General features: G+C 52.2%; 1 protein-coding gene across 1 annotated transcript in view; it reads left to right on the top strand.

Annotated features, from left to right (window-relative positions):
* The first annotated feature begins 7,090 nt into the window (after positions 1-7,090).
* SLC2A1 (solute carrier family 2 member 1) overlaps positions 7,091-25,791 on the top strand; it is a 28,239-nt gene continuing 9,538 nt past the window's right edge. Inside the window, exons 1-2 of the mRNA XM_005901364.3 lie at positions 7,091-7,313; positions 18,814-18,909. Coding sequence (XP_005901426.1) covers positions 7,296-7,313; positions 18,814-18,909 — 114 coding nt within the window. The 5' untranslated portion in view covers positions 7,091-7,295. The remainder of the gene's footprint in view (positions 7,314-18,813; positions 18,910-25,791) is intronic.

Genomic DNA, 25,791 nt, shown 5'->3' with positions numbered 1-25,791 from the left:
CCCCTTCATTATGAAACCAATAAGACTGAGGCTTAGAAAAGGACAATGACTTGCCTGAAGTCACCCAGCAAGCCTGTAACCTCCCAGAGTGGCGTGAACCACTGCCCTCTGAGTTCAGGGATGTCCGCCTCCAGGCAGACCACAGTGCTTTCTCTTTCTTAAGAGCTAAACTGCCATGGGTTTGGGACATTAATTTAAAGCCTAATGAGGAAGGGAGAGCTTCTCCAGGTTTTCAGGTTCTCACTTTCCATCTTCTAAAGTGTGAGTCAGCTCCGGTATAATAGGATGAGTCAGCCAGCTCCTCGGTGATGAATGTACGTGTGACTGCCAGGTGGCATCCAGGTGGGGCTGGGGGTGGGGGAAGCGGGCACAGCCATACGTCGGTCGGGCCATAGCTGCTCACTCAGGAGGTGAGCTCTCTGCTTTCTTTTGACTCCAAATTGCTGCATGGTGGTGGTTAAGAGGTCCAGGTCTCACACCTTCCATTTGCTACCCAATTCCTCCTTTGGTGTAATTTCAAGCAAATGGCTTTAACCTTGGTATGCCTCAGTCTATTCACCTGTGCCATGGGTACATGAATAAATCTGGTCTTGACCTCCTCATGAGGTGTGAGGAGGACCCGAGGAATGACATGCGAGAAGGTGTTTGGCACAGTTAAAAAGTTGCACCAGCATAAATGGTATTATTTCACCGGGAGTAATAAGGTTCTAAGACCAAAACAGAGCCCAGCCAGGCTATGTATTTGTTTTTCCCATCAGTCCTTAGAGTTCCCACAGTCTCTAAGAGCCTCCAGTCTCCTGGCTCTTCCCCAGGGTGCCAACCTTAAAGGAACATGTACTGTGGGCTAGACTTAGAGACTCTGGGGAATCCTCCCCAGAGCCCCACAAGGTAAAGATTACTCTGAGTCCCATTTTACAGAGAGGAAAGTGAGGCTCACAAAGAAGCAACTCATCACAGATGACACCACCAGCAGGATGGAGTTGGGCTACCAGACTTCTGGACAATTTCAGCACTGGTCTTCTCTGTGGGCTCAAGGAGGAAAGCTCCTGGGGAACCATATCAGGCCCCCTCCTTCCAACTCCAGAGACCTCCAAGAAAGTAATACATGGAAATCGAAAGAGGTAGATCCCTGACACCCTGCAGTAAACCAGACTTTGAGAATGTGAACCACTGGAAAGAATACTACTGCAATTACATTTTCCATGTGTTATATACCAGTCACCCCAACGATCATTTCCTCACTTCATATTTTCATTACATTTTTGAGATAAGTACTGATATTATTCCCATTTTTACAGTTGGGGCAACTGGTGCTGAGAAAGACTGAGTAACAAGCCCAAAGACACACAGCTAGCAGATCTTCCTCCCCAACCTGTGCTCCACTCACTGCCTATCACTGTCCGTCTCCTCACTCATTCATTCTTTGCTTTGTTCACTTATTAAATATTCAGAGCCTCTTCCCTGTCCTAAGTACTAGCTGGACAGAGAGAAGACAGGTATGCCTGAGCCCCTATCCCAAGGAGATCATCTGCAGAGAGATACGGCTCAAAGAATTGTAATCTGAGGGATAAAAGCCAGGCTGGTGCACCACTTGTGCCAGTGCTGGATCAGGTGCCTGAGCAGGTGCTACAGGTCGGAGTTTTTGTTGATTTTTTTTTAATCGAGGCGGTAGAACTCACACTACTACCTATGTCAACTTGAGCAAATCATTTCACTTCCCTTAAATCTCAGTTTTCTCCTTTAGAAAATGGAGTGAAAAAAAGACTCCTTTCACTGAATTCTTGTTGGGATTAAATTAACTGGAAGAATATTGTATTCATTCATTCAACAACTATGTATCACATCCCAGAGTGTGTCAGGTACCATCTTGGGTCCTGGGGATGCTGGAAGAAGCAGAAAATAATCATTTCCTTGGAATCACGGAAAGGTTTTTTTAAGTTAAAAAAAATTTTTTTAATTGAAGCATAATGTAAAAATTATAAAAATTGGAACTGTCCAACCTGATGAGTTGTCACAAACTGAACACACACATGGAACCAGCACTCATTGCAAAACTCCACTGGCAGGGTCAGGACCAGGGCAAGAGAGACGCTCACCTCCTGAGTAAAATGTAAGGGGGTGCCAAAAAGCTCAGTCATCAAGACAAATAACGTTTTAATGCAATATTTTTTAAAAAGCAAAACTAATGCAAAAAAAATTCATGATGACAGAGTATCAAAATGTTAGGTAAAGACAGGATTAGTAACAATGCCGTGATGAGTCACATGAAAGCTTAGGGCAAAGGGAAATATCTGTAATATCTGATCCTGCCTCATTTGCCTCACCATAGACCCAGCCCCGCCCATGGTCACTACCATCCCTTCAAGGGTAACTATTATCCAGACTTCTAATCCATAGATAACTTTTGCCTGTTTTTGAGCTTTGCATGCATGAAATCGCACGCCTTTGCATTTGGCTTCTTTCACATCTGTAAGCTGTAGCCACATTCTTGCATGCCAGGGAAAGATGCTTAAAAAGGGAAATGATGATGTGCTGGCTGAGTGTTTGAGAGACCAGAGAGGCGGCAGGTGGGAGGACGAACAAGCAGAGCTATAGCTGGGCCAGTGGGATGAAAGAAGGGGATGGAGTCCAGTGCCTGTTTTGGAAGGGTAGAGTCCACAGGGTTGACTGGGTATTGAGGAGGAGGGAGAAAGAAGTATCGAGGAAGATGTCAGATCTCTGGCTTGGGCTATTTGGTGGATAGAGGAAACGTCTCTGCGGTGGGGACCAGGAGAGATGGGAGAGGGTGATGATTTTAGACTTAATCATGGTGAAGGCTAGTTACCTGTGGCTAGGGACCTGCGGGGTATTCAAACGGCTGTCTTGGAGGCACCTGGACAGACAAGCCTGGTGCGGGAAACAACGGGGGAAGTGTCCCCTCAATATCCCTCAGCATTGGCGAGCAGGTGGTGGCCCTGTTGAGAGTAGAGGGCTGGGGAGAGGCAGGTGAAAGGATAAAGAAGGAGGAGCTGAAAAGTACTCTGTGAGCAGGCGGTGTGAACAGGTGCGCAAGTCAGAATGAAAGTAGTAAACACACCAGACTGTCCTGCCTGGCGCATCGGGCCTTCCAGGAGTCCAACACAGTGTTTACCTGCAGCCTGGGAGGATCGGGGTTGCAGGACATCCCGCGGATTGGGGGCTCTCCCGTCTCAGCCCCTGTCGGACCCACTTGCGTCAGCGGCAGCTGACTCAGCAAAGCCTTTTCTCCTGGCCGCCAAGGACGCTTGCCTTTAAAGGCAAAAAAAAAAAAAAAATTGTCTTTCCCCGGGCAGCCTTACTCACTCCTGACTCCGGAGTTGCTAAGACCGCCCCCGCACAGCGGTCAGAGCGGCTGTGGACCCGGAGCGTGCTAGCGTGCTCGCAGGCACGCACCAGGCCGCCCCGCCAGTCCCGGGGAGCTTTTCTCCTCCGTCTGGCTAGGACTAGAACTGCCTGGAATCCAAAAGTTCGAGTTCCTTCCAAGGCTAAATGCAGCCTCCTGCGAACAAAGCTGCCAGTGTGAAAGTAGCTTGGGAGGGGTTACTTGGTCCTTCCAATTGGAGCCTTAGGGCTTCACCGCCTCCTTACACTCCCCTTTAAATCTTTGGAGTAGGGTAGCCTTGAGAAAGGGCCGAGACTTCCTCAGGTCCTTCCCTGCTCAAAAACCCTCGATGGCTCCCCATTGCCCACTGAATAAAGCCCTAACTCCTATACCTAGCATTTGACCCCGCCTCTTCAGCTTCTTCTCCCACTCAGATTCCTCGAACTTCATCCCCTTCTCGCTCCCAACCCTCTGCACTCCCGCCACAGGGGCTACTTAGCCTGGCTCCCTCTGCCGTAAGCTGCACCTCCATGACCTGGTGATGGGCATTTGCTCTGTCTCCCCAGGCAACCCAACCTTCCAGGCTCACTTCCTTAGGCTCTCTCTGATGTTCCCTCCCTGGCTGGAGTTAAATTTGGTCGCAGAGGACTCAGCCATCCAAAAACTAAACTAGTCAACCAGCGAATCTAATATCTGGCCAGTGTCAATAGTGTCTGATGAGTTTACCTCTACACAGTACCTTCTAGGGATCATAAAGCTTTTACAATGAGAATATTTAGAAATGGAATTTCAAGCAAATGATAGGGGTCTATTGGGGCAAGTATGATGGGGTAAGGTGAAGGCAAAGCTGTTTTTCTAGCTACTCTTCTCTGTCTTCAAGTTCCACCCTGACCATTGCAAGGCAGTTTGACTGAATTTCTGACATCACAAATTGTGTGTGTGTGTGTTAGTCACTCAGTCGTGTCCAACTCTTTGCGACCCCATGAACTGTAGCCCGCCAGGCTTCTCTCTCCATGGAATTCTCCAGGGAAGAATATTGGAGTGGATTGCCATTTCCTTCTCCAGAGAAACTTCCCAACCCAGGGATCAAACCCTGGTCTCCTGCCTCGCAGGCAGATTCTTTATCATTTGAGCTACAGGGAAGTCGTACATTATTCGCATAAACGTTTGTACATAATCTGTTTTTCCTCTGGCCAACTCAGGAGGGGACTGTTATGCCCATTTTACAGATGTAGGTCTTGAGGTTAGAGAGAGAAGGGATTTGTTCAGCTATGTTTGGCAGGGAAACAGCAGAACTGGGACTCAGGAAACCGAATCCAGGACTCCAACACCAGGCATGTGGTCAAGAGACTCTTTCTTCCCCTCCACAGTTACTCTCTGTCTCCTGTCTTTGCAGGTGATCTTCCCCTTGCCAAAAATTGCCTTCCCTCTGACCCACTTGCTGAACTCATATTTAGCCTACTAAACCCTGCTCAGCCTGCCTTCTCCCTATCCTGAAGCTCTCTCTACTCCCTCTCCTTCCTTTGTAGTACAAGATCTGCTCCAATACACATTCTTAACCATGCACACCCAACTCAGTATTGTTGCTGTGCACCTCCCCTCTTCATTCTCTCCAGTCTGGGGAATCCGTAAGGTTAGCAACAGGCTTGGTTGCCTCTGTCCCTGGAGAAGCAGCAAGCACAGACAGGGCTGGCCTGGAGAAGGAAAGAGAGCTTGATAGTGAGGGTACCCCGTGAGCTAGGTGGGGCATAGCCACAGCTGGGAAGAGGTATACACAGTCGACTGAATGATTCGGCAACAGGGAGCAATGGAGAGACTTGGAACAGGGAAGTGGCAAAACCCAAAAGGTATTTCAGGGAACACTTGTGTTGGCAAGAAACAAGCAGACTAACTGCTCATGTGTTCATTCATTTCTGCCTTCTTCCTTCACCTCTGTGTCTCAGCTATAGAAGCCATCCTCAAAGTGCTCAGCTTGGAAAAAGAGAGAAAGCACAGCAGCACATTAAGAAACATCAAAAGGTAAAAGGGAGAACAACTCCCTCGTGGAGGACTCAGGCACGCCTCCTGGAAGGGGCCCCTTCTAGAGCTGCTTTTTGCCATCAGAAGCACTTTGGCTTGATGAGGTGGGAGTGGAGGGAGTCAGGCAGAGGAAACAATCTGAACAAAGGTACAGATGTGGCAAGTGCAAGTGTGAGGGGTGAGGCTAAGCCTGTAAACGAATGCCCTGAAAGCCTTGCTAGCCAGGCTGGACCCTGCCGCCTCTATGGCAACAAGGGACATACAAACAGAAGAATGAGGGTCAGCACTAGACGACGAGGGCCAGAGGTGCTGGAGGCCCTGCAGGCAGCAGAAGAGAAGGAGGACGAGGTGGTACAGAAAAGTGAAATCGACGGGACTTAGGGGCTTGGGCACCAGATGAAGAGAGAAGTGGCCCCAAGCTTTCCAGGCTGAGCAACTGGGAGACCATAGAAATAGGAGCCATGGGCAGAAGTGCACCAAGAAGGGGCCTGCCTTCCCTGCCAGGGCTTCTTGCCCAGACAGGGAGCCCCCTCCCTTGGCCAGCAATGGACCCACAGGCCAGACAGAGGGCTCCAAGGGTCATGCCCAGGCTCCTCCTTCCCAACAGAAAATAGCCCCTCCTGACCCCTTCCATAGAGAAAGGGACCTTCAGGTTAACCTCAGGATTTTGTCCAGACCTTGTCCAGACCTTTGGACTAGGGGTCTTTCCCTTCGCTGTGTCTCAAGTAAGACACGACTCCAGAAGAAGAAATAAGGTGAAATCAGATGAAATAAGGTGAAAAAATACCATTGCCACTAAAGGAGGCCTTACATGCAAGTCAACATGCGCTAAGTACTTCATAGGCTGATCTCGACATTGTATCTCTCATGTTAGCACCTGAAGTTGGTGGGCATGTTCATTCCCGGTTAACCAGAAGAAAGCAGAGCCTCATAGGCTAGCACCTTGCCTAGGATCATACCAGGGCTGGTCTGCAGCGGAGTTGGTTCAAATCCAAGTTCTTCTATGTTCTTATCATTCATATTTTTCACACTTACCTGTCACCATAGAGTCACATGTACTCTCAGGAGTAGAGAAAAGCTTCACAGAGGAGGTGATATTAAAGTCCTAAGAAGAGGTGGGCACAGATTTTCAGGCAGAGGGCCCAGCCTGTGCTAAAGCCAGGCTTGGTTTACAAACAGGAATGTGGGGTTGGAGAGGGTAAGGGAGAAAATCACGGAGCGAGACCTCCCGTAGTCTAACAAATGCTTAAATACCACTTACCACATAACAGAGGCTGCTCTAAACACTTTTCAAATATTAACTCACTTAATCTTCATAACAAACCTATGAGGTGGTACAATCATTACAGCTAGTTTCCCGAAGTTATCCCTTGGCGAAGTGAGGACTCCAGTCCTCACTCTCACGCGCTACCGTGTGCGGCTCCGAGTTTGGTCTCACAGCCGGTACGAGCTCCTCCATTTTGCTTCTGGCCCTGAAGCCCAGAGAGGTGCGCACACTTGCAGAGAGTCACACAGCCAGAGAATTCTCAGGACTCAGGGAGAAGTGGAGATCCGCAGCCAGAACAAGGTACCCAGCGGGGGCCCTCCTTCCCCAACCCCTCACTCGCCTGGACCGCGACCGGGGCCCCCTCCTCGCGGAGCCCCGCCCCGGACGTGCCCCAGTCCCCGCCCCCAGGCTCTACCCACCCCCTCCGCCCCGCCCCCCAGCTTCGCTAGCCAATGGCTGGGGTCCTATAAAGGCGACAGTCGGAGTGCTCAAAGGTAACCAAAGCGAGAATTCAGACAGTGGGCCGCAGGTCTCAGCAACTAGCTCGCTAGGCAGAGGGAGGCCAAGAGAGTCGCAGACGGAGTCTCGAGACCGAAGCCGAAGCGGGACCCACAGAGCGCAGCCTGCCCGCGCACCCGGTGCCGCGAAAGCCTCCAGAGCAGCGCGGCCATGGAGCCCACCAGCAAGGTGAGTCCGCGCGCCCGCGGGCCCTCCCTGCCGGGAACAAAGGCGCGGACCTCCGCTGATCGCTCCGCCGGCCTGGGCCTCTCCCCCGGCCGGCAGCGCAGCGCCCTGCCGGGCCGGGGGACGGTGACAAGGATGGGCTCGGGATCTGGCGGGCGCCAGGGCGCCGCGTGCGTAGGTGGCGCCCCCACTGAGTAATTGGCTTCCTTCCGGGGAGCCGCGAGGTCCACGCGGCCCGGCGGGGCCCGGGGACCCAGGGCCGGGCGCGGCACGTCGCTCACGATCCTCCCCGGCTGCGGCCCCGCGCCGGCTCCTCCCGGGGCGGGGGAGGGGTCCGAGCGCGGCACCCATTGGCTGAGCCGGCCGAGCCCCCGGTCGGGCCCCGGCCCTTGAGCGCGGAGGAGGAGGGACCCGCCCCCGCTCGGCGGGCTGGGAACCGCTGCTCTCATTTCCCGGGCGCCACACTGGGCGCGCGGCCTGGTTTGGGGCGTTTTTCGCCTCCCCGCGTGGTCCCCGCGCCAGCCCTCTGGGGCTCCGAGGTGGAAGGCAGTCTGTTAAGGCCCGGGCTTTAACCCCAGGATGTCTGGCTGCAGGGCTGAGGCGAAAAACCCGCGTACGAGGCCCTTCTTTCCGCGTAGGGCAGGCCCCAGAGCTGTAGCCAAGTGGGGTGATGTGCTCCGAGGTGGCACGTTTCCCTGTTCAGGCGGGGCTGATGAGGGCCGCGTGGAGAGTGTACACCAGGGGCCGCCGCCGCGATCCCGGGGGGGACAGGGGTTCGGGAAGGGGCCCCGGGCTTGAGTGCAAGGAGCTCGCGCCAGGGATCTGGGGGACACGGACAGTGAATAGATGAGGACTCTTCCCGCGGGAGCAAACTGCCTCGATACGATCTCTTTTTTTCTCTTTGTGACTTTCCCAGAATGACTCCTTTCCAACATTTCCTGGGCCCCACCTTTTGTGTAGGGCTTTATTTCTTTCCTCCCTCCTTCCCCCTTCTATAGAATATTTCAAGTCACTTTTCTTTTTTGAAACTCGGCAGGGAAGGCGCGAGGGTGTACGTTTTTTCACCTGGTATGGGTTAGCACTGAATTGCGCACTACCCTTCCTGTGGGCGGTGGAGGTGTCCGGTGGAACTGAGCAAGGTTTTGACTGGGCAGAGAGGTGCGTGACAGTGTGGCCAAGCTATACCCTCAGCGGAAAAGGCTCCTTTGTGCCTGAGGACTCCAGACAACTTGCTTCACCAGCCCGCCCTGGCCTGAAGGGAGACCCAGAACACATTTCCCGACAGTCATAGGTGAGCCGTTATGCTGGGGTATAACAAAATACAAATAAAATGAGAAGCTCTTTTAGCTAATGGTAAGAACTTACCACTGCAAAGTTTAAATACTTGCTTGCTGTGTTAGCTCAGGGCTCTAGCAGGTCACTTAACCTCTCTGGGCTTCAGTTTCACTGTCTGTAAGAGAAGGATAACTTTTTCACTCCTTCAAGGGAAAGAAATGTCTGTTCAGTATATGATGCCGGACCTGGGTGTTTATTTGTTGAGTGGATAAGTGAATATTCTGAGTGGAGAAAAAAGTGGAGGAGAAATTCAACAGCTGCTTAATAGTTTACTAGGCTCTGGGCTCAAATGCTTTTCAGTATCACTGACCCTCCATATGGTTCAGGGAGGGAGTTCAGAGAAGAGAAGTAACTTTCCTGAAGTCAAATAGCTAGTAAATGGCTGAACTGGATTTGAACCCCAGCTAATCAGAAAGGGCTTTCAGTCTACACTGTCCCTTTTCACCATGAGCCTTTCTTGAATTTTTAATGGAGGGGAGAGAGTTTGCCTGACTTCCAGGGCTGCCCATGTGCCAGCCAGTTCTAAATGCTGTAGCAGATGGGTGTTTTTCATGCAGTACCCTCCAAACTCTTGATTACCTGCTCCATCAATAAATAATTTTGGAGTGCCTCCTTTCCAGTGGTTTATCTGCATTTATTCTTGCCTGGGAAATCCCATGGACAGAGGATCTTGGCGGGCTATAGACCGTGGGGTCACAAAGAGTCAGAGGCGACTGAGCATGCACACATAAATTCATATACGTGCACTGTTATAATAATTGATTATATGAGTACATAAAGTAGAAATTTCAAAAAGCAAATACAGATAGCAATTATAGTAAAAAAAAAAATCTTTTTTTTTTTTGCTAAACCTTCTACAGACCATCCTGTATACATTCTAGAAAAGAGCCCTTCCCTTTGGATTTGCTGACTCAATCAGCACACCCAGTCCTTTTGTGCAGGAGGTTAAACTGAGGCCTGGAGAGGTTATATATATATCTCTCGCCCAAGGTCTTAAATCCAGGGGTGTCTGATTCTGAAGTTCGCTTTGCTATGTTCCTCCTCATCTCCTTAGAACTGGGAACTGACTCATCTGACTTCCCTGCACTTTGTGGTACTTCTCTGTGGCTCATTGTAATGTTTACCTGAGTGAAAAGTAGGGAGGAGACAAGTTGAAGACCCTCTTGTTCCAGCCGGGAGTTTGCTCACACTCTCTACTGGGCAGCAGACAAGGGTGAGTCCTGCCCCCAGATGTCTCGCCCAACCCTTTGTGAAGACCCCTCAACTAGTCCTTCCTGGCACCCTAATCACACGCCAGGACCTCTGCCGACTCCACCCTCCATACAAAGGAGAAATGAGAAATCTGCGGGGTTCCTCAACCCTTCAGAGGTACAAAGAGCATAGGCTTTTGAAGTCCTGCATTTGTGGTTTTGAATTCCAGCTTTAGCTCAATTACCGCGTCCACAGAATGATGTCATTTTCATCATTAGAGTGTCTGCAAGAACTCAGAAATAAATGTGTCTGTCTGTCCCCATGGATGCTCCATAAATATCCCTTGCTTCTCTGGACTCCCATGATGCATTGCACTTACCTGGGCCCTAGGTGACCTGGGGTTACCTAGGTTGCAGCCTCTGTCCAGAAGTCTGGCATTCTGGCAATTGGAGCCTTTGGAGAGCCCCAGCATACCAGGGCTGTATCACTTGTTCAGGCAAATCCTTAAAGTTCCAACTGGCCAGTTCTTCTCCACTTGGGGTTTGTCAGGAAGCTGGTTTGCAGAGCAGAACATGGGTGAGAGTGCCAAGCCCCGAGATGGGTCCACTGATGGGGCTGCCCTGCCTTCCCTGTGAGGGTGATACCAAGACATGATGACATCATGGTTCAGTGGAAAATGACTTTTCCAAGGTCGTAAACTAGCCTCTCACCACAAAACACACTGCCAGCCTTTCTAGGATGGCCCAAGAAGATAAAGGAAAGTCCCCAGCAGGGACCTTCCAGTGCATGGCCCAACCCTCTATTTGACAGATGAGAACGGAGGCCAGAGAAGGAAAGAAGCTTAACCAAGATACAGCTGTCCAAAAATTTGAGATGTTCTTCGCTAATTTTTTTTTTAAATACTTCCTCTTCCACACCCATCTTTTCTGTGTCACCCTCTGTTCACCCCAAATGAGCAGGACTTCTCAGACTCCAGGACTTTCCAGGCTCTTTCTGGGTGCAGTCTAATAGTTGGGTTAGATATAATTTGACAGCTGAAAGCCTTCTGTGAAAGGAAGCAAGACATCCTCACAACACTATGACCTTGGGGATGTGACTCTCCTCAGCCTTGGGTTTCCTCCCCATAAAATGGAGGTTCACTCCCCATGGTGCTTGTGGTGAGACTGGTCCAGTGCCCTAAACCAGGGTGGTGGCTATTTTAAATGGAAGGACCCTTTGCACGTCCAGTTTGGGTGTGCAGACATTGTAAACATCTCTATGATGATCCTTGTCCCATGCTGAGCCGTTTCGGGACCAACCCTAACTGGCCTGGAGCTGGGTCAACCCCAAATCCTCCCATAATCAGCTTGTGACTTCAAGGAGCTCAGCTTTACCCAGCGCCTCCTGATCACAGGATGTCAGGGCCTAGAGCTCTGCTCCAGCTCCAGGGATACAGTCATCCAGTTCTCCCCCAACTCCCAACCCACCTGACCCTAGCTGGCAGAGCTGGGGAGGCCTAGGACAAAGGAGAACTGTGCAGCATTCGCTTGGGACCTGCAACCTCACCCTTCCCCCACCTCATTCCTGGGCAGAGAGGTAACAAAGTCACTCAGCGTCCCCAGGATAGTGGAGGCTGAGAAGCCTCCTGGTTGGACTCCTGTGCTCAGAGAGGCTGTGTCTAGGCCTGGCCACCACAACAAACCTCCAGCTGTTATCCGCCTCATCCATGGGAGGAGTGGAGTGGAGCCTAAGGCTCTACTGTCCAACCTCCAGGCCAGGGAGGCAGTGGGTAATGCGTAGACATTGGGGTTTTGCCGTAACTGAGCAGGGCTCCCACACCTTGAACTCTGGTAGACTGAGGACAGTTGACCCTTTCTAAGACTTCAGCACCAACACTTTGCTGGTTTTTGCTTCCCTAGGGCCTTGGCACCCTGGAAGGGGAGAGAGCTCTTGCCAGACCCCAGCTTAGAGAACCTTTGGCTACTGAGGCCTATGCTGGACAGGACATCTGCCCAAATCACCTAGCCCAGAGCTCACTGGGGAGTGAGGAGGAAAGGGCTCCACTGGAAACAGCTCTACCATTTCACCCCAGGCCAGCCATACCTCCTGCTGGAGCTTTTTTCCCCAACTGTAACTGGCTCAGTGGTAAAGAATCTGCCTGCCAATCCAGGACTCATACATTCAATCCCTGGGTCAGGAAGATCCCCTGGAGAAGGATATGGCAACCCACTGCCATATTCTTGCCTGGGAAATCCCATGGACAGAGGAGCCTGGTGGGCTACAATTCGTGGGGTCTCAAAGAATTGAACACAATTTGGCGACTAAACAACAACAGAAATAATACCTACCTCTCTAGGTCAGGTTGCAAGTTTTTTTTAAGTTACAGAAGTAATGGAGCCAAGTATAGAGAAGCATGCAAAGTAAGAGTGAACATCTTCTCCCAGTTGTAATCATTGGGTATTTACCCCTCCCAGACCTCTTTTTGTGCATGTGTATATATGTGCCTATAAATGGAATTTAGTGTACTTGATCACTAGTTCACTAGTACATAGTTCAGTGTAGCCCCGTGCATTCCATCCTGTTCACCCACCAATACCTATGGTGTTTGTCTCTGCACATTTCAGCACTTGCCGTGATATAAAGTGATTATCTCCTCCTTCCTTACACACAGTGTTCGTTCTATACTTGCTTACTACTTTTCTTTCTTCCCTGGCACTCTTTTCATATCAAGTACCTATAGGTGTGTTTTATTCTTTCCAACAGCTGCATAATATTCCACTATAAGATGTCCTGCCTAATTAAGAATTAAGTGATTGTCCCCATCATTTTCTTTCTTTATGCCACTCACTACCTGATATATTTTAGGTATTTATATTCTGCCTTCCACTCCACCCACTGCTGCCCCATCTAAAATATCAATTTCCATGAAGCAGGGATTCAGTTTAGTTTGTTGCTGAATCTCCATTGACCAGAACGGTGTGGGGGACCTGCCCTCAAGTACTGCCTTTCCTTAGTAATATAACTTCTTATTCTTAGGAAGCCTCTTTTATGAAGAACAGGAGATCTTAGGAGAAGGAACTTTTTCAAGGTCATACAAGTAGGGGAGCTGGGACTTAACCTTGTCAGCTGAGAGTGTTGGGGTTGCATATTCCCATAGTCTTATCAAGTTAATCTTTTCATAGTCAAATAGGGGCACACCTCCCCACTGAACAGGTCCCTCTCTGGGGTGTTGGCTTCTCTACATGCCCAGGTGCTGGCTCAAGGAGTCAGTTGTTTGTTTGCACTTAACATCTTTTTGAAAGGTGATTTGGTTTTGCCTGGAAGGTTTTGAAAAATCCTGTGCAGCTATCATATGTTGGGTTTGCACACAGCCATTCAGAGCACCTGGGACTTAAAGTAGAGATTGGCAAATTTTTTCTGTAATGGGCCAAATAGTAAGTAAATATTGTCAGTTCTGTGGGCCGCATGGTCTGCTGTTGTGGCACAAAAGGAGCCATAAACAATACAGTCTTCACAAACAAGTATGGCTGTGTTACAATCAAATGTTATTAATGGTAACTGAAATTTGAACCTTTTTTTTTATTTGGTTGTACCGTGTGGCTTGCAGAATCTTAGTTCCCCGGCCAGGGATTGAACCCCAGGTGCACAGCAGTGAAAGTGCTGAGTCCTAACCACTGGACCACCAGAGAACTCCCCTGAAATTTGAATTTAATATAATTTTCATGTATTGCAAACTTTTGGTCTTCTCTCCCCGCCCCCCACCCCCAGCCACTTAAAAACGTAAAACCCATTCTTAGCTGGCAGGCTGGATTTGACCATGACCACGGGCCGTAGTTGACTAACCTGGGCTTAGAGCAAAATCAACCCAAGTGGCCAAGAGGTTTCTGAGTGTGGGTCTGGGCTGTCCTGGCTCAGACAGGGCAAGGCACAGCAAGTTGCTGGGATGAAATGTGACCTACATAGGAAGGAAGCACCAGGTAGAAACCTTGTTTCCTTTCGGGCACCAGTACCCGGAAGCAGAGGGAGGACGTGAGCAGGAAGGATTTGGCAGCAGAGACCCCTCGAAATGAGGCTTTGCAGCAGCCAAAGGCCTTCTGGCCATCCATTTTTCCCTCTCTGAGCCTCCAGTGCTCTCCTCTGTGAAGCGAGAGCAATCTCTCCCCCATAGCCTGGTGGTGGTGGTTAAATCAGGATGTGGAAGCAGCCCTGGCACGCTGCCTGGGGCCTGGCTGGTGCTGCCGGTGCTGATAAAAGCGGCAGCTCCCTCCTCTACTCTCTGCTTTAAAGATTGATGAGCACCTTCTTGCCTCTAGGGCCACCGCGGTGTGCAGGGGTGGCTCAGCCGTGCAGAAGCCCTGACATCCCTGGAAGGTTTGAAGAAAAGGGTTTGGAGAGGAGTAAATAAATGCCTCAGGTCACCTGAAGGTCATGCTTCCCAGGGTTATCACACTTCTTCTTAAAAAGACCTGGAAGGCTGGAAGAGTTCAAAGAGTAAAATTTCTGTCCAGGAATCCAAAGAACTCAAGTCCCAGGACTGGCTTCTGTTTGCTGAGTATCCTGGCCCCTACCTTCTGGCCTTAGGCTCCCCATCTATCATGGGAGAGCATTACAGCAATTCTGCAATTTCTTGGGCTTCTTTTTGTATTGACCAGAATTTTGTTCAAATGAAATCTTAGAAAAGAAATGTACACAAAATAAATTAAAAAGGAGCTGTCATGGATCCAATAAGCCCCTGCCCCACCCTCCTTAGAACTGAGGGCCATACAGTCATTGTTCCTTGCTCTAGTGCACCCGATGTGGGAGCTGTGGGAGGAGGAAGGGATATGAGCCACCCGTGGCTCATCCCGACTCTGGGACCCTCCCCACAGACCCTCCTCCCACAGGGAATGACCTACCTCAATGGCGTGGCCACATGCCCTCCCTCTGCCAGTACTGACCAGGAGAGCCCAGGGCTGGAGCATGTGCCAGGGAAAGGCCCGGCCCACAGGTGCAGGTCAAAAGGCCACGCATGATGTTCGGCAAATTATGTGACCTGGCCAGGCCCCCCGGCATCTCCGTGTGTGGGAGGAGAGGTCCCAAAGCTGGCAGGCACCTCATGGGTGGCTTCCTGGGAGGAGAGCTCTCAGTGGGCCTCAGGACCCCCAGAATTGGGGTGGGGATGGCGAGGGATGGGGGCGTGAGAGCCGCCTCTGTGCAGGGCCCTGAGCCCAGGCATTTGCCTGGGGCACCCCTCAGAGAATCAGGGTTTGAACTCAGAGGCCTTTACCTCCCTGTGGGGTGGGGTGGGGTGGAGGCTGGAGAGCTACTATTAGGCTTTTTCCACCCCTCAGAGCTGATGTTCCAGTCCTCATCAGGGGTTTGCTACATGATCAAGTTGGAATCTGTTAGGATGAATGCTGTGCTGGGGGGGAATAAATACTCACAGAGCCAGTTTTGCCCAAAACATTTCAAAAGTGACCGGTTACCTTTGTACAAACATTCAGCTCTGCATCCTACTCTGGGCACTCTAGGTCCCATTCAGTTCCCAGTGTCGTGGGGGAACAGCAGTTGGGTATTCCCCAACTGCTTGGAGCAGAAGCTGGAGACTATAGAGGACACAGCAAGGGCAAAGGTCTGGAATGGCAAGGGGTGTTCTAGAAGGTAGCCCCATCCCCAGAGGTGGTCATAGGTGGCCAGGGCTCTCAGATTCTGGGCTCTGCGTTGCTCCTCCACCTCTATAAAAGGCTTCCATGAGAAAGCCATGAGCTGTGGAACTTGGAACCCTTCTCATCAACTAGTCCATCAGCTTGGCACCTAAATAAATACACGCTGAATGAATGGACTGCATCTCTGCCTTTCTGTTCCAGCCACAGGGCTGGTGGAGGCAGATGGCTTCCCATCCCTCCCTGATTCAGCAGACACCTGTCAAGTGAACTCTGCCGGCTCCATGATGGGCATTGACCCAGAACTCAACAGCAAGCCTTTAGGGAAGGCACTCTTACCCCATTTCCCATGTGAGGAAACTGAGACCCAGAGTCAAAGCTACCACAAAGACCAATGTCAAGGTGAAGGGAAACAGCACTCTGCCTTTCAGCCTGGGTCTCCTGGTTCCTAGTCCAGTAGTGATCATGCTGGGCATGGTGGGAGCAGCAGGGGCAGAGATGGGCACTGTGTGCCTACCCAGGAGCAGGGCCATGCTCCTCCCCTGCATCAAGCATCCAGCCACACTGAACTGAATCCAACTGTGCCGGGCCCCCCCACTTCCCCCTGCACATACTGTCCTGTCTACCTGGAATGCAGTCTTGCCACCGCTTCTCCCCTTGGCAGACTCCCTGCATGTCCTTCACGGCCCAACTCCAGTGTCACCTCCCAGGAACCCACCTTTGATTGATCATCCCAGGTGAAACTAGAAGTTTGTCCCTGCAGGGCTCCCGTAGTGCCCTGGATGAAGCTCAGATCATACCAGTTTCCCCCTTCCCAATGGACCTAATGCTTTTCCTTGATGTCAGGAAAGGGCTGGGAGCACGAATCACTGAGCCTTTTAGTAGGTCCTGATGCAACAGCCTGCCTGGGTAGAGTGCATATAACCCCGTTGTTGGGTGGGCAGGTTTTCTAAAGCAGAGTTTGACCTTGACAGGTGGCAGCCCCCACTCCCAGAGCCACAGCTGCTCAGTGGGGCCCCCAAGACTGACTTCAGAGGCCCAGAGACCCCTGGCACATCAGAGCCAGACTGAGACAGGGCCTGTAGTAATAGTACTGATCCCCCACAGAGCCCCTCCTGGGGTGTCATTCAGGCAAGGGCTCGATTTTTACCAGATCTGCATATCATCTGTATCATTTTTCACTTAGGTTTGTTTCAATTGCTGTGTTCTAAATAATATGAAACCACAAGACTTGTAAAAAATATTTTTGAATAGGTGATACATTCATGTGCTACAAAATGACAAAATGTACAAAAGGATGGAAAATGAAAATGTTCCTTCTACCCTGCCTCTGCCACCCAGATCCCCAAGGTACACTGCTACCTTTCTTGTACATTCTTTTAAGTAAAGAGGTATGTATATTCTCCCCAACCCCGGCCTTTTTTTCCTCCACACAAAAGGTAGCATACCATACAACACACCGTTCTGAAGCCTTGCTTCTTACTTAATTATAACAAGAGGAATATCCCAAATCTCTACCTAAAGAGCTTTCTTTTGTAGGTACCCTATTTAATAGCCATGCCACATTTCTTCAAATCATAGGTTTGCATTGCTAGTTCCTGTTTATTCTTGTGTGTACCAGGAAAATACATATCTTGAATACCATTAGTATCAGATGATGGCCAACCCCAAGGCCAGCCCCAAGCTGACGCCTGTGACTCACAGGCAGAAAGCTCCCATGTGTGGGGTTCAATAGCCACTGTCAAGCCCTCCTGTCCTTGGGATATCTTCCTCTTACTTAGTCCCATTGGTCACTCTGGGAGTTGGGCTCAGCCGGGCCCCTTCCCAGAGGAGGTCTGTCTGGTGTTCACCACCCACTTGGAACCGACAGTCCAGGGTCTGAAGACTCCCTAGGCAGTTGCGAGGAGGCTCTGGGAGTGCTAGGGTGGGCTGTGAGGGGCCGGATTGAAAAGGAGTGCAGCCTGCCAGGAGGAAAGCCCCACCGTCTAGGATGAGTGACCAGAGTTTGGCCAGAAAGGGGCCGTGGGAAGGAAGGACCCAGCTTCTCCCCTGCCGCCTCAACAAGAAATGGGCTCTGAACTCCGGCTGGCCGAAACCTCCTTCCTCTTTTTCAGCCTCTGACGTGAGAACCTTGGCTTTTGCAATCGTTGGTCTGACGGTTTCTAGAGAATGAAAAGACCATACTAGGAACTTGTCTAATTAACACCTAAACCCAGCAATATCTGTGAGGATCTTGAAGTCAGGGCTGCTTCTGTGTTCTGGCGGGGGAGGCCGAGGCCCATAGCAAGGCCGTGGCCGAGCTGAGGCTCTCCCCTCCACAGGTAGGTGTGGCTCCAGACCTGTGCCTCCACTCCTCCCCTCCAGTGCCAAGTTTGGTGTGTGATGCACCTGGTGAATACCCGTTGTTTCTTTGGCGTCCCACCCCCAGGCTCCGTTCTTTCGGTTAGTTAAGAGCCTGCCTTAACTGGCTTCTTCATTTTACAAGGGGTAAAAAAAAGTTCTCTCCCTTTCTCTAGCAAGGCACCTCACTCACCCAGGCCCTCCTGCCGGCTGGCCTCCTCCCTGCCTGCCGCCTTCCTGCCCTTGACTTCCGCGAGACACAAACCCCCACCCTTTTTCTGCCCCAGCCCTTTGCCCATTGGAAACACCTTGACCCAGCGCTCTTACTCACCTTGTGTTACTTTAGCAACACATTCCGGGCTGGTATGTCATCTGTGTCCAAACAACCCGGGAAGCTCGTGGTCTCGGGATGGTTGTCCTGAGCTTCAGCCTGGTTCTCTGCAACCCGCTGAGTGAGTTGGAACTGGTCTCCACCTTGGTATCTGCCCTGTGACTAGAGGCAAGGGTTTGCAGCAAAAAGGGCCCTGGAGGAGTAGGGACAGGGATCTACCTGGTGGAATTCACAGCGCAAGGAAGTCAGTGGGCTGGAATTGGAAACCTGCATCCTCATCCCCAAATCCAGGGTACTTCCCCCACCCATCTATGCTGCTCTTCCCACATCATTCGGCACCCCCTTGCAGTGGTTCCTGGACCTCTTAATCAGAATCTGGGGCCACCTCAACCCCAGGATTCACCAGGGCAATGAGGTGAATGCCAGGCCCTGACTACAGAGAGAGAGAAGACCCTAATTCCCCTCTCCCCAGGAATGAGTCTAGCCAGCCCCGTGTCTAGAAGTTGGCAGGGCTGGTTTGGGCACCTGAGGTCAGGAAGTGGCCAAGTTTCTTGGGAGAAGGGCTGGTGTGGTGCCAGGAATCAGGCAAGATATCTGAATGGGAACCTGCCAGCCAAGCCCTGCCCTCTAGTAACCTGGGCCCCAACATGCCTGTAACAGTGTGGGTTTTTTTTTTCCTCTGTAGAAGCTGACAGGCCGCCTCATGCTGGCCGTGGGAGGGGCAGTGCTCGGCTCCCTGCAGTTTGGCTACAACACTGGAGTCATCAACGCCCCCCAGAAGGTGAGTGCTGTCCCGCCCTTAGCTTCTCAGCACCAGCAGGCTCTGCTGTGCACCCTCGCCACACCCCACCCACATGCACGCTCACCCTGCCTCTTGGATGTTGGAGACATCACCAGCGAGTATTCTGACCCTTAACGGGTTACAGACTCGTAGCTTTGGCCTTGGAATCTTAAGGCCCACAGAGTTGCGGGATCTTTATAGATCATCTCGACCAACCTCCCACCTAACACAGCCATGCTCCGTGTAGTGCTGCATTCACGTGGCCCTTGGGTTACAGAGGCTGCCTTAGTGATTCTCTCACCTGCTGCTCACACCGCACTGTAAGGCAGGCAGGCAGGTAGCCACTCCCACTCCTACCCTGCAGGTGTGGGGAATGGCCAGAGCCTGCCCGGCATCACCAGCTAGTAAGAGATGGAGCCAGGAAGCAACATCAGTCTGCCTCGGTGACCTCCTCGCCAGGTGGTCCCTGAACCCGTGCCCTCACTCATGCACACGTGGCACGCTCCCTTGTAAGGGAGCCCACTCTAGGCTGAAACCGCCTGTCTCTTTGCAGGCCCCAGGGCCAGGCAAAGCAAAAATGGCTTCTTGTCCTAGAAACCAGGGTGGGGTACATATCTGTTTACTCCCTTCTCCCCACAACACACCCAGATCTGTTCTCACTTGTTCACCTGAGTGTCCGGACAGGGAGGGACCCCAGTGAGCACCTCCAGCCTAGCCAGCCCACTGCTTTAGGAAGGAGGGGAGAGGAAGGGGGCAGGAGAGGAGACTGTGACAAGGCCCTCCTCTATATCAGGCCTGCTGTGTACATTCATAACATCGGGCTGTGATTTCCACTTTATAGACCTGAAAATCACGGCTCAGGGGAGACGAAATGACCATTGGGCTCAAGGTCACATAGCTAGGGGATGTGGAGTCAGAAGCCAAACTTTCTTGTTTACACAATCTCTGGCCGTCTTCCTGACCAACCACCTTGTCAGTTTAAAAGTCCACACCTTCCCTGGGCAGGACAAAGTGAGAGTGGACAAGTCCTATGAACACGTTCACGTCCAGACGGGTGAGGCCAGAAAGTGAGTGTGGCTGGCTTCCGAGGATCCGGGCCTGTTTGGGGGAGTGGGGTGGCAATCAGGAGTCAGAGTGGGGCCTCCTCCAAAGAGGCGGAGGGTGGCAGTGGGAGCCACGCCCAAAGCTGGGGAGCAGGTCACCAGGAAGTCTGGGCCTGCTGAGTCATGCTCAGCTGCAGTGGAAGTGATGGGGCTTTTCCATGGGCAACCTCGGGCCCATGCTTGGAACAGTCCCAACCCTGCTTTTGCTAAGTGCTCTGAGCAGAATGCTGAGGTGTGTGCCCCAGAGTCGGCTCCCTTTGGGAATCCTTTCAGATACAAAGTGTGTACTGTCTTAAGAGGGAGGTTGAGTTCTCCACTTGACTGCACACCGGAGTCCCCTGACACTAACCGTCTGATCTCACTGGTCTGGGATGCTGTCTGGGCATCAAAGTTTTAAAGCTCCCCAGCTGGTTCTCGTGTACAGTCAGAGATGAGCAGTACTGGGTTAAGTGATGACACTATGTCAGGAGTGATCACTTGACTGTGATCACACAGGGAGTTACACGGAATGACAGAATTAGGACTCTGGCAGCGGGATAGAGGAGTTTTCCAGAAACGGAACAGGGTTGTAGTAAGCAGGGGCCCACAAAGGTGGGAAGAAAGTACCCAGAGGAGAGAAAGTCTGTGTGTCACTAGGGTAGAATGGGAGGAGGCAGAAGGATGGGAGGCTGACGAGGTGAGCCAGAAGCAGACCACAGAGGGCCCTTGTGGTCGGCAGTTTCATATGCAGAGTCTCCAGCCCCCGGCAGGGCAGGGCACAGTGAGAATGGGCACGCGGGCACCAGCGCGGAGGCCGAGCTGGGGAGGAAGGCCTTCAGGGTGGGAACAATAGGGTCCCATTGAAGAGGACAGAGGGGGTCAGATTTGCATTTTAGGGAAATGATTCAGGCGTCTGGTGCAGTGGGCTGGGTCTGAGAATGTGAGACTGGAGACGAGGCAACAGTGAGAAGGCAGCTGTTGTAAGAGGGTTAGAAAAACAAACACTGAGTAGGAGCTGGTCATCGGTTCAGCCTGAGGATGAGAGAGTGGGGTTTAAAACTGGCTTCTAGTTTTGACTGACATTGGGGCTGGAGAAAGAGAAGGTAGGGCTGTGGGACACGCAGGAACTGAGGTTTGGTGACACAGCATACAAACACTTGGACACAGGGGTCTGTTTCTTCGGAGGGTAGCCAGGGGAAGAAAGCCAACAGCTGGGTCACTGGTATCCAACTAGTGGTAGAGAAGGATCTCCTGGAAAGACTGTGAGTGAAAAAGAGAAGTGAAGGTCAAGCCCTGGATCACACCCCCACTGCTAGAAGGTCCTGGGAAGGAGGAGGAAGAGAGCAGGCCCCTCTAAGCTGGGAGACAAGGTCCTCCTGAGCCAGAGAAAGAATGGAAGCGCCTGAGGACGAGGGTCCACAGTCCCTAGAGCAGTACCCGTCGGTAAGAACAGGCACTCGGATGTGGACAACTGAGGGAATGCTGTCGAGCTCCAGAGGCTGACCCAGGCATAGCAGCCCAGTGTGGCTGAATGTAGAAGACCCGATGGTGACCTTGCATTGCCAAGGCTGATGGAGCGGAGTCCCATGGGTAGAAGCCCCCTGCGGTGGGCTGAAGAGGGAGAAGGGAGGTGGGAAGAGCAGAGACAGCCCTTCCCAGGGACTGGTGGAGGAGGAGGAAAGGAGTGGTCGCCAGAGGGGTTGTGGGGCTAGGATTTTTTTCTTTTTTAATACAAAAACTTCATTTTTAAAGGGGTTGTCAGGAACCGGCAGAGGAGAGGGTGAAGCTGGGGCGGGGGGTAGGGGGTCCTTAAGGAGGCAGGCAGTGGTGGAGCAGAGGCTGTGGGGGTTGCACTTGGCCTGAAGGGACTAAGACACTTCCAAGGGCACAGGCGTGGACAAACCCAGAGTGACATCCTCCAGTTCTCGGGGCCTCCCATCTAATCAGCTACCGGTGAAAGGTGAGAATTTCAGTGGCAGGTGGGCGGGGAATCTGGAAGCCTAATGGGAAGCACAGAGGTCCAGTTGTAAATGTTCACGGGAGCATTTGCGGGCACCTGTCCAAAGGTTACTTGGACAGCCAACCTCTGGGGACCCAGGCGAGAGACCTGCGTGGTGTTTCCAGGGGGCGTGCTCTTGGGCATTCTGCCTGTTTACTCGTGCGCCTTACAAACAACTTCTCATAAGCCTGGCCATAGATTTTCTCAACCAGGAGCAAATGTGATAAACTTAACAAGTGAAGAGGGGGGAGAGGATGACACCAGAGTGAGAGATGACAGCGGGGCTCAGAGGCAACGGTCCTGCCTCGGGAGGCGCCAAAGCCATCATTCTAGGATGGCACAGTGCTTCTGCCAACACCTTCATTCCACAGGGACGAACCAGCAGCGTTCTAGACTTGAGGCAGGATGAGCTGTGAACACAGCAGAGACCTCCCAGCCCTCAGGAAGCTGCCTGACACACAGTCAGAGCTGAGCCCTGTCCTGCCCTCCAGAACCATCCAGAGGGCGGGGGTAGGGTGGGGAGGGGAGACTCCTTGGGAACAGCGAGAGTATTAATAGTGGAGGGCTCCTCGGTGCTATGGGAACAGAGAGAAAGGAATGACTAATGCTGGGGGTAGGGCCGACGGGAGAGACAAGAAGGGCTTAGCGAAGGAGTTGGCAGCTGTGCTAGACCTTGGAGGGCAAACCAGCCCCAGGGGACAGATGGGCGGAATCGCAGGCCTGTGCAGAGATGCGGTGGCGTGGTGTCCCGCTGACAGCCCATGCCACAAGGCCGGCCACTCGTAGAAGCGCTTCTCTTGGGAAACTGCTGCGCTGGCTGGGGTGGCCTGCTCAGCAGAGGAGACCTTGCCCCACCAGAGCCGAGAATGCCAGTGCTGCTGTTAATTACCAGGAGCTCGGTCTCCCCCATAAAAGAGGCCCCAGAGGGCTTCCTCCTGGAAGTGGTTAATTAATCATAACATTATCTTAAATGTTTACAAAGCACCTTCTCATAAATTATCTCCCCCACAGAAGACCCACACGGTGGGTAGGGCCAAGGTTATCTTCCTGCTCATAAAGGAGGCCTGGAGGCTAAGTTGAAGGCACCCAGGGAGTGAGAGGCTGAGCTACAGATGGACTCCAGGCCTCCTGTCTCTCCTGGGGTGGAGGGGAGCGCAGCCACACAGAGAGCAAACAAACGAGCAAGGGCATCCTGACCACCGCACTGGGTGGAGAGGACCGCCTCGCCTCCCCACATGGCCGAGCTGCCAACAGGGATGACTAAAGGCCATTGAGGAACCTTGAGTTCCTGGCCAGGGGACAGTGTCAGGCAGTCTGAGGCACCCTCAGAAACCAGACCGTTTGGGCTGGAAGGGGCCTGACGGGCCGTTGGCTCAACGTTCCTTGTTTGCCAAAGGAGGAACTTGGTCTAGAGAGCAGGCGAGGTCTGCCCAGGACAGCCCAGCTTGGTGAGTGAAAGTACTTGGAGGCAAGACGGGCTTCCCAGCCCAGGCCCCAGGCAGCATCTCCTCCTGGATCCAAAGAGCTCTGGGCCCCTCTCCCCTCCACGCGTCTCCACTTACACAGACTCTCACAGCTTACAGCTCACTTACCATGCGCCAGCTGTTGTTCCAAATGCATTAGAAATAGTGATTTAATTGTTACTTACATTAACTCCATTAGGTAGACACAGTAATCCCTGTTTTATAAGAAACGGAGGAACAGAGATGTTAAGCAATTAAACCAAGGACACACAGCTGGCGATAAAGCTGGGATTTAAATCCAGGAAGCCTGGCTCCAGCCTGTGTTCTTGACCACCCGTAGAAGAAAAGGCAGTTGCACTTACAGACGCCTAAACACTCTTACATGCCAACAACTGCTACCCAGCTGCTCCTCCCTGCTCCGACTTCAGGCCGAGTCAAGCTTAGTCACGCACAGACGTCTCCGTTTCCCACACACAGCTGCACAGCCTCTTACACCATGACAGCCTGTCACAGCTCCGTCATCTCTCAAGTCCCTCAGATTCATGGCTTATTTTTCAATTAGTGACAGTGCTTTCAACCTCTAGCCCTGCGCTGGGACCCAGATAAGTCAGGCCGCGCCCATGTCGAAATTTAGTGTAGAGGGAGCACACAGGGCCTCACGGTTACCTGTCCTAGTTAGCTGTCCAGGGCAGCAATGGAAATGCAGACAGACGGTTGAAGCAGACAAGGGGGAGGGAGAGGGTACCAGCCCTTGGACCAGGGTTTTTCTCAATACCGTAGACATTTGGGGCCAGATCGTTCTTTGGCATTACAGGGGCTGTGCCATGCATCGTAGGATGGTTAGCAGCATCCCTGGCCTCTGTCCCCACCAGGGTGACAACCCAAAATGCCTCCAAACATCACCCCCTCCCAGGGCGGAGGGGGACCAAGTTGCCCCTGTTTGGGAACCACTGCAGTAATGAGGAGGTGATTGTGAAGGCTCTCCAGAGGAGGGAAAGTGCCCAACACTTAACCAGGCAGAAGGCAAAAGAGAGGCGAGGTGAAGGTGCAGAGGTGTGGGGTGCTCAGATGGCACTGCCACGTGGGGGTGTGGCCACATGGGGTGGGAAGAGACACTTCATCCTGAGGGTGTGAGCTGTGAGCAGGGGAGATGAAGATGTGTTTGCAGGGGAGACCCTAGAGGCCATGGACCCGTGAGGAGGTCAGAGCGAAGACTTGGAGAGAAGCCAGGTCAGGACTCTTCCAGAAAAGCAACCTGGGTGGTCCAGTCATCTGCTCTGGGGGTGGAGCCCAGCTTCTAGCTCCATCTGGCTGCCTGGGCCTCTTCCCCAGGCCCCAGGGAGAGGCCCTGGGGGACCCAGAAGCTATCTGTCCAGCCCCATCTGGAGCATCTGTCTCTGAACTCCCAGCTGACCCTGGAGCATGGCTGAGCTGGCTGTGGAGACATTCCCTCTGGGCTGAGGGGTGGGGGCAGCCCCAGATGTGGGGGAGAGGTGGGGAAGGAATAGGAAATAGGGACTGAACTGGACAAGCCGGTCCTTTCTTCCTTCTAACTGGAGCTCAAAGACTGAGTGGCTATTTAACCCCCCTCATCCTGACAGTACGTCTAAAAGAGAGAAGAAAGGGTTGAGAGAGCATTGATTTCCCTTTCCAGATAATCTAGAAGACCAGGCCTCTCCAGGGAAGAAGTTGAGACCAGCCAGAAGTTCCAAAACATACACCCCTTCTCTTGGCAGTAGTCTGGAATTCTAGAACACAGGTTGGCAGGGGGACCAAATCCAGCCAGCACCCTGTTTTTGTAGGGCCTGTGAGCTAAGAATGATTTTTCCCATGTTTAGAAGTTTGAAGAGAAAGGGAAGAAAAATAAGCAACAGAGGAGAGGCCATATGTGGTCAGCAGACCCTAATATTTTCTATCTAGCCTTTTATATGAGTTGTTTATGCCAATCCCTGATCCAAATTTTGACTTGTATGCTCCCTGCTGACAGGGGACTCACTACCTGTAAACATGAGTAATCTTATCTGAAAGCTCTCCTCACCACCCGCCCAGCCCACCCCCAGATGAAGTCTGTGCCCTGGGGCTCTGCAGACCTGCTGGGTCCCTCGGCCTGGGGCTGACAGCAAGGTCTGAAGATAGAGCTTTACTCCCCAAGGCAAGTGCCTAGTTCTTTCTCGTACTATACGTTCCTTAGGATAATGCTTTGTTTTTCAGCAATTTAAAAATGGAAAATTCTGTCCCTAATGCTCCTCTCAAGGAGGTGGTTTCTCTCCTTGAGACAACAGTGACACATGAAACAGCTTACTGCAAGTGCCAGACAGTGGGTTCTGCCTCACGCCCA

The sequence above is a fragment of the Bos mutus genome, chromosome 3, assembly GCF_027580195.1.
Source record: "Bos mutus isolate GX-2022 chromosome 3, NWIPB_WYAK_1.1, whole genome shotgun sequence".
In the NCBI taxonomy this organism is placed as follows: Eukaryota; Metazoa; Chordata; class Mammalia; order Artiodactyla; family Bovidae; genus Bos; species Bos mutus.
Note: the sequence above shows the minus strand (reverse complement) of the source record. Positions and strands in the feature narration are given on the sequence as shown.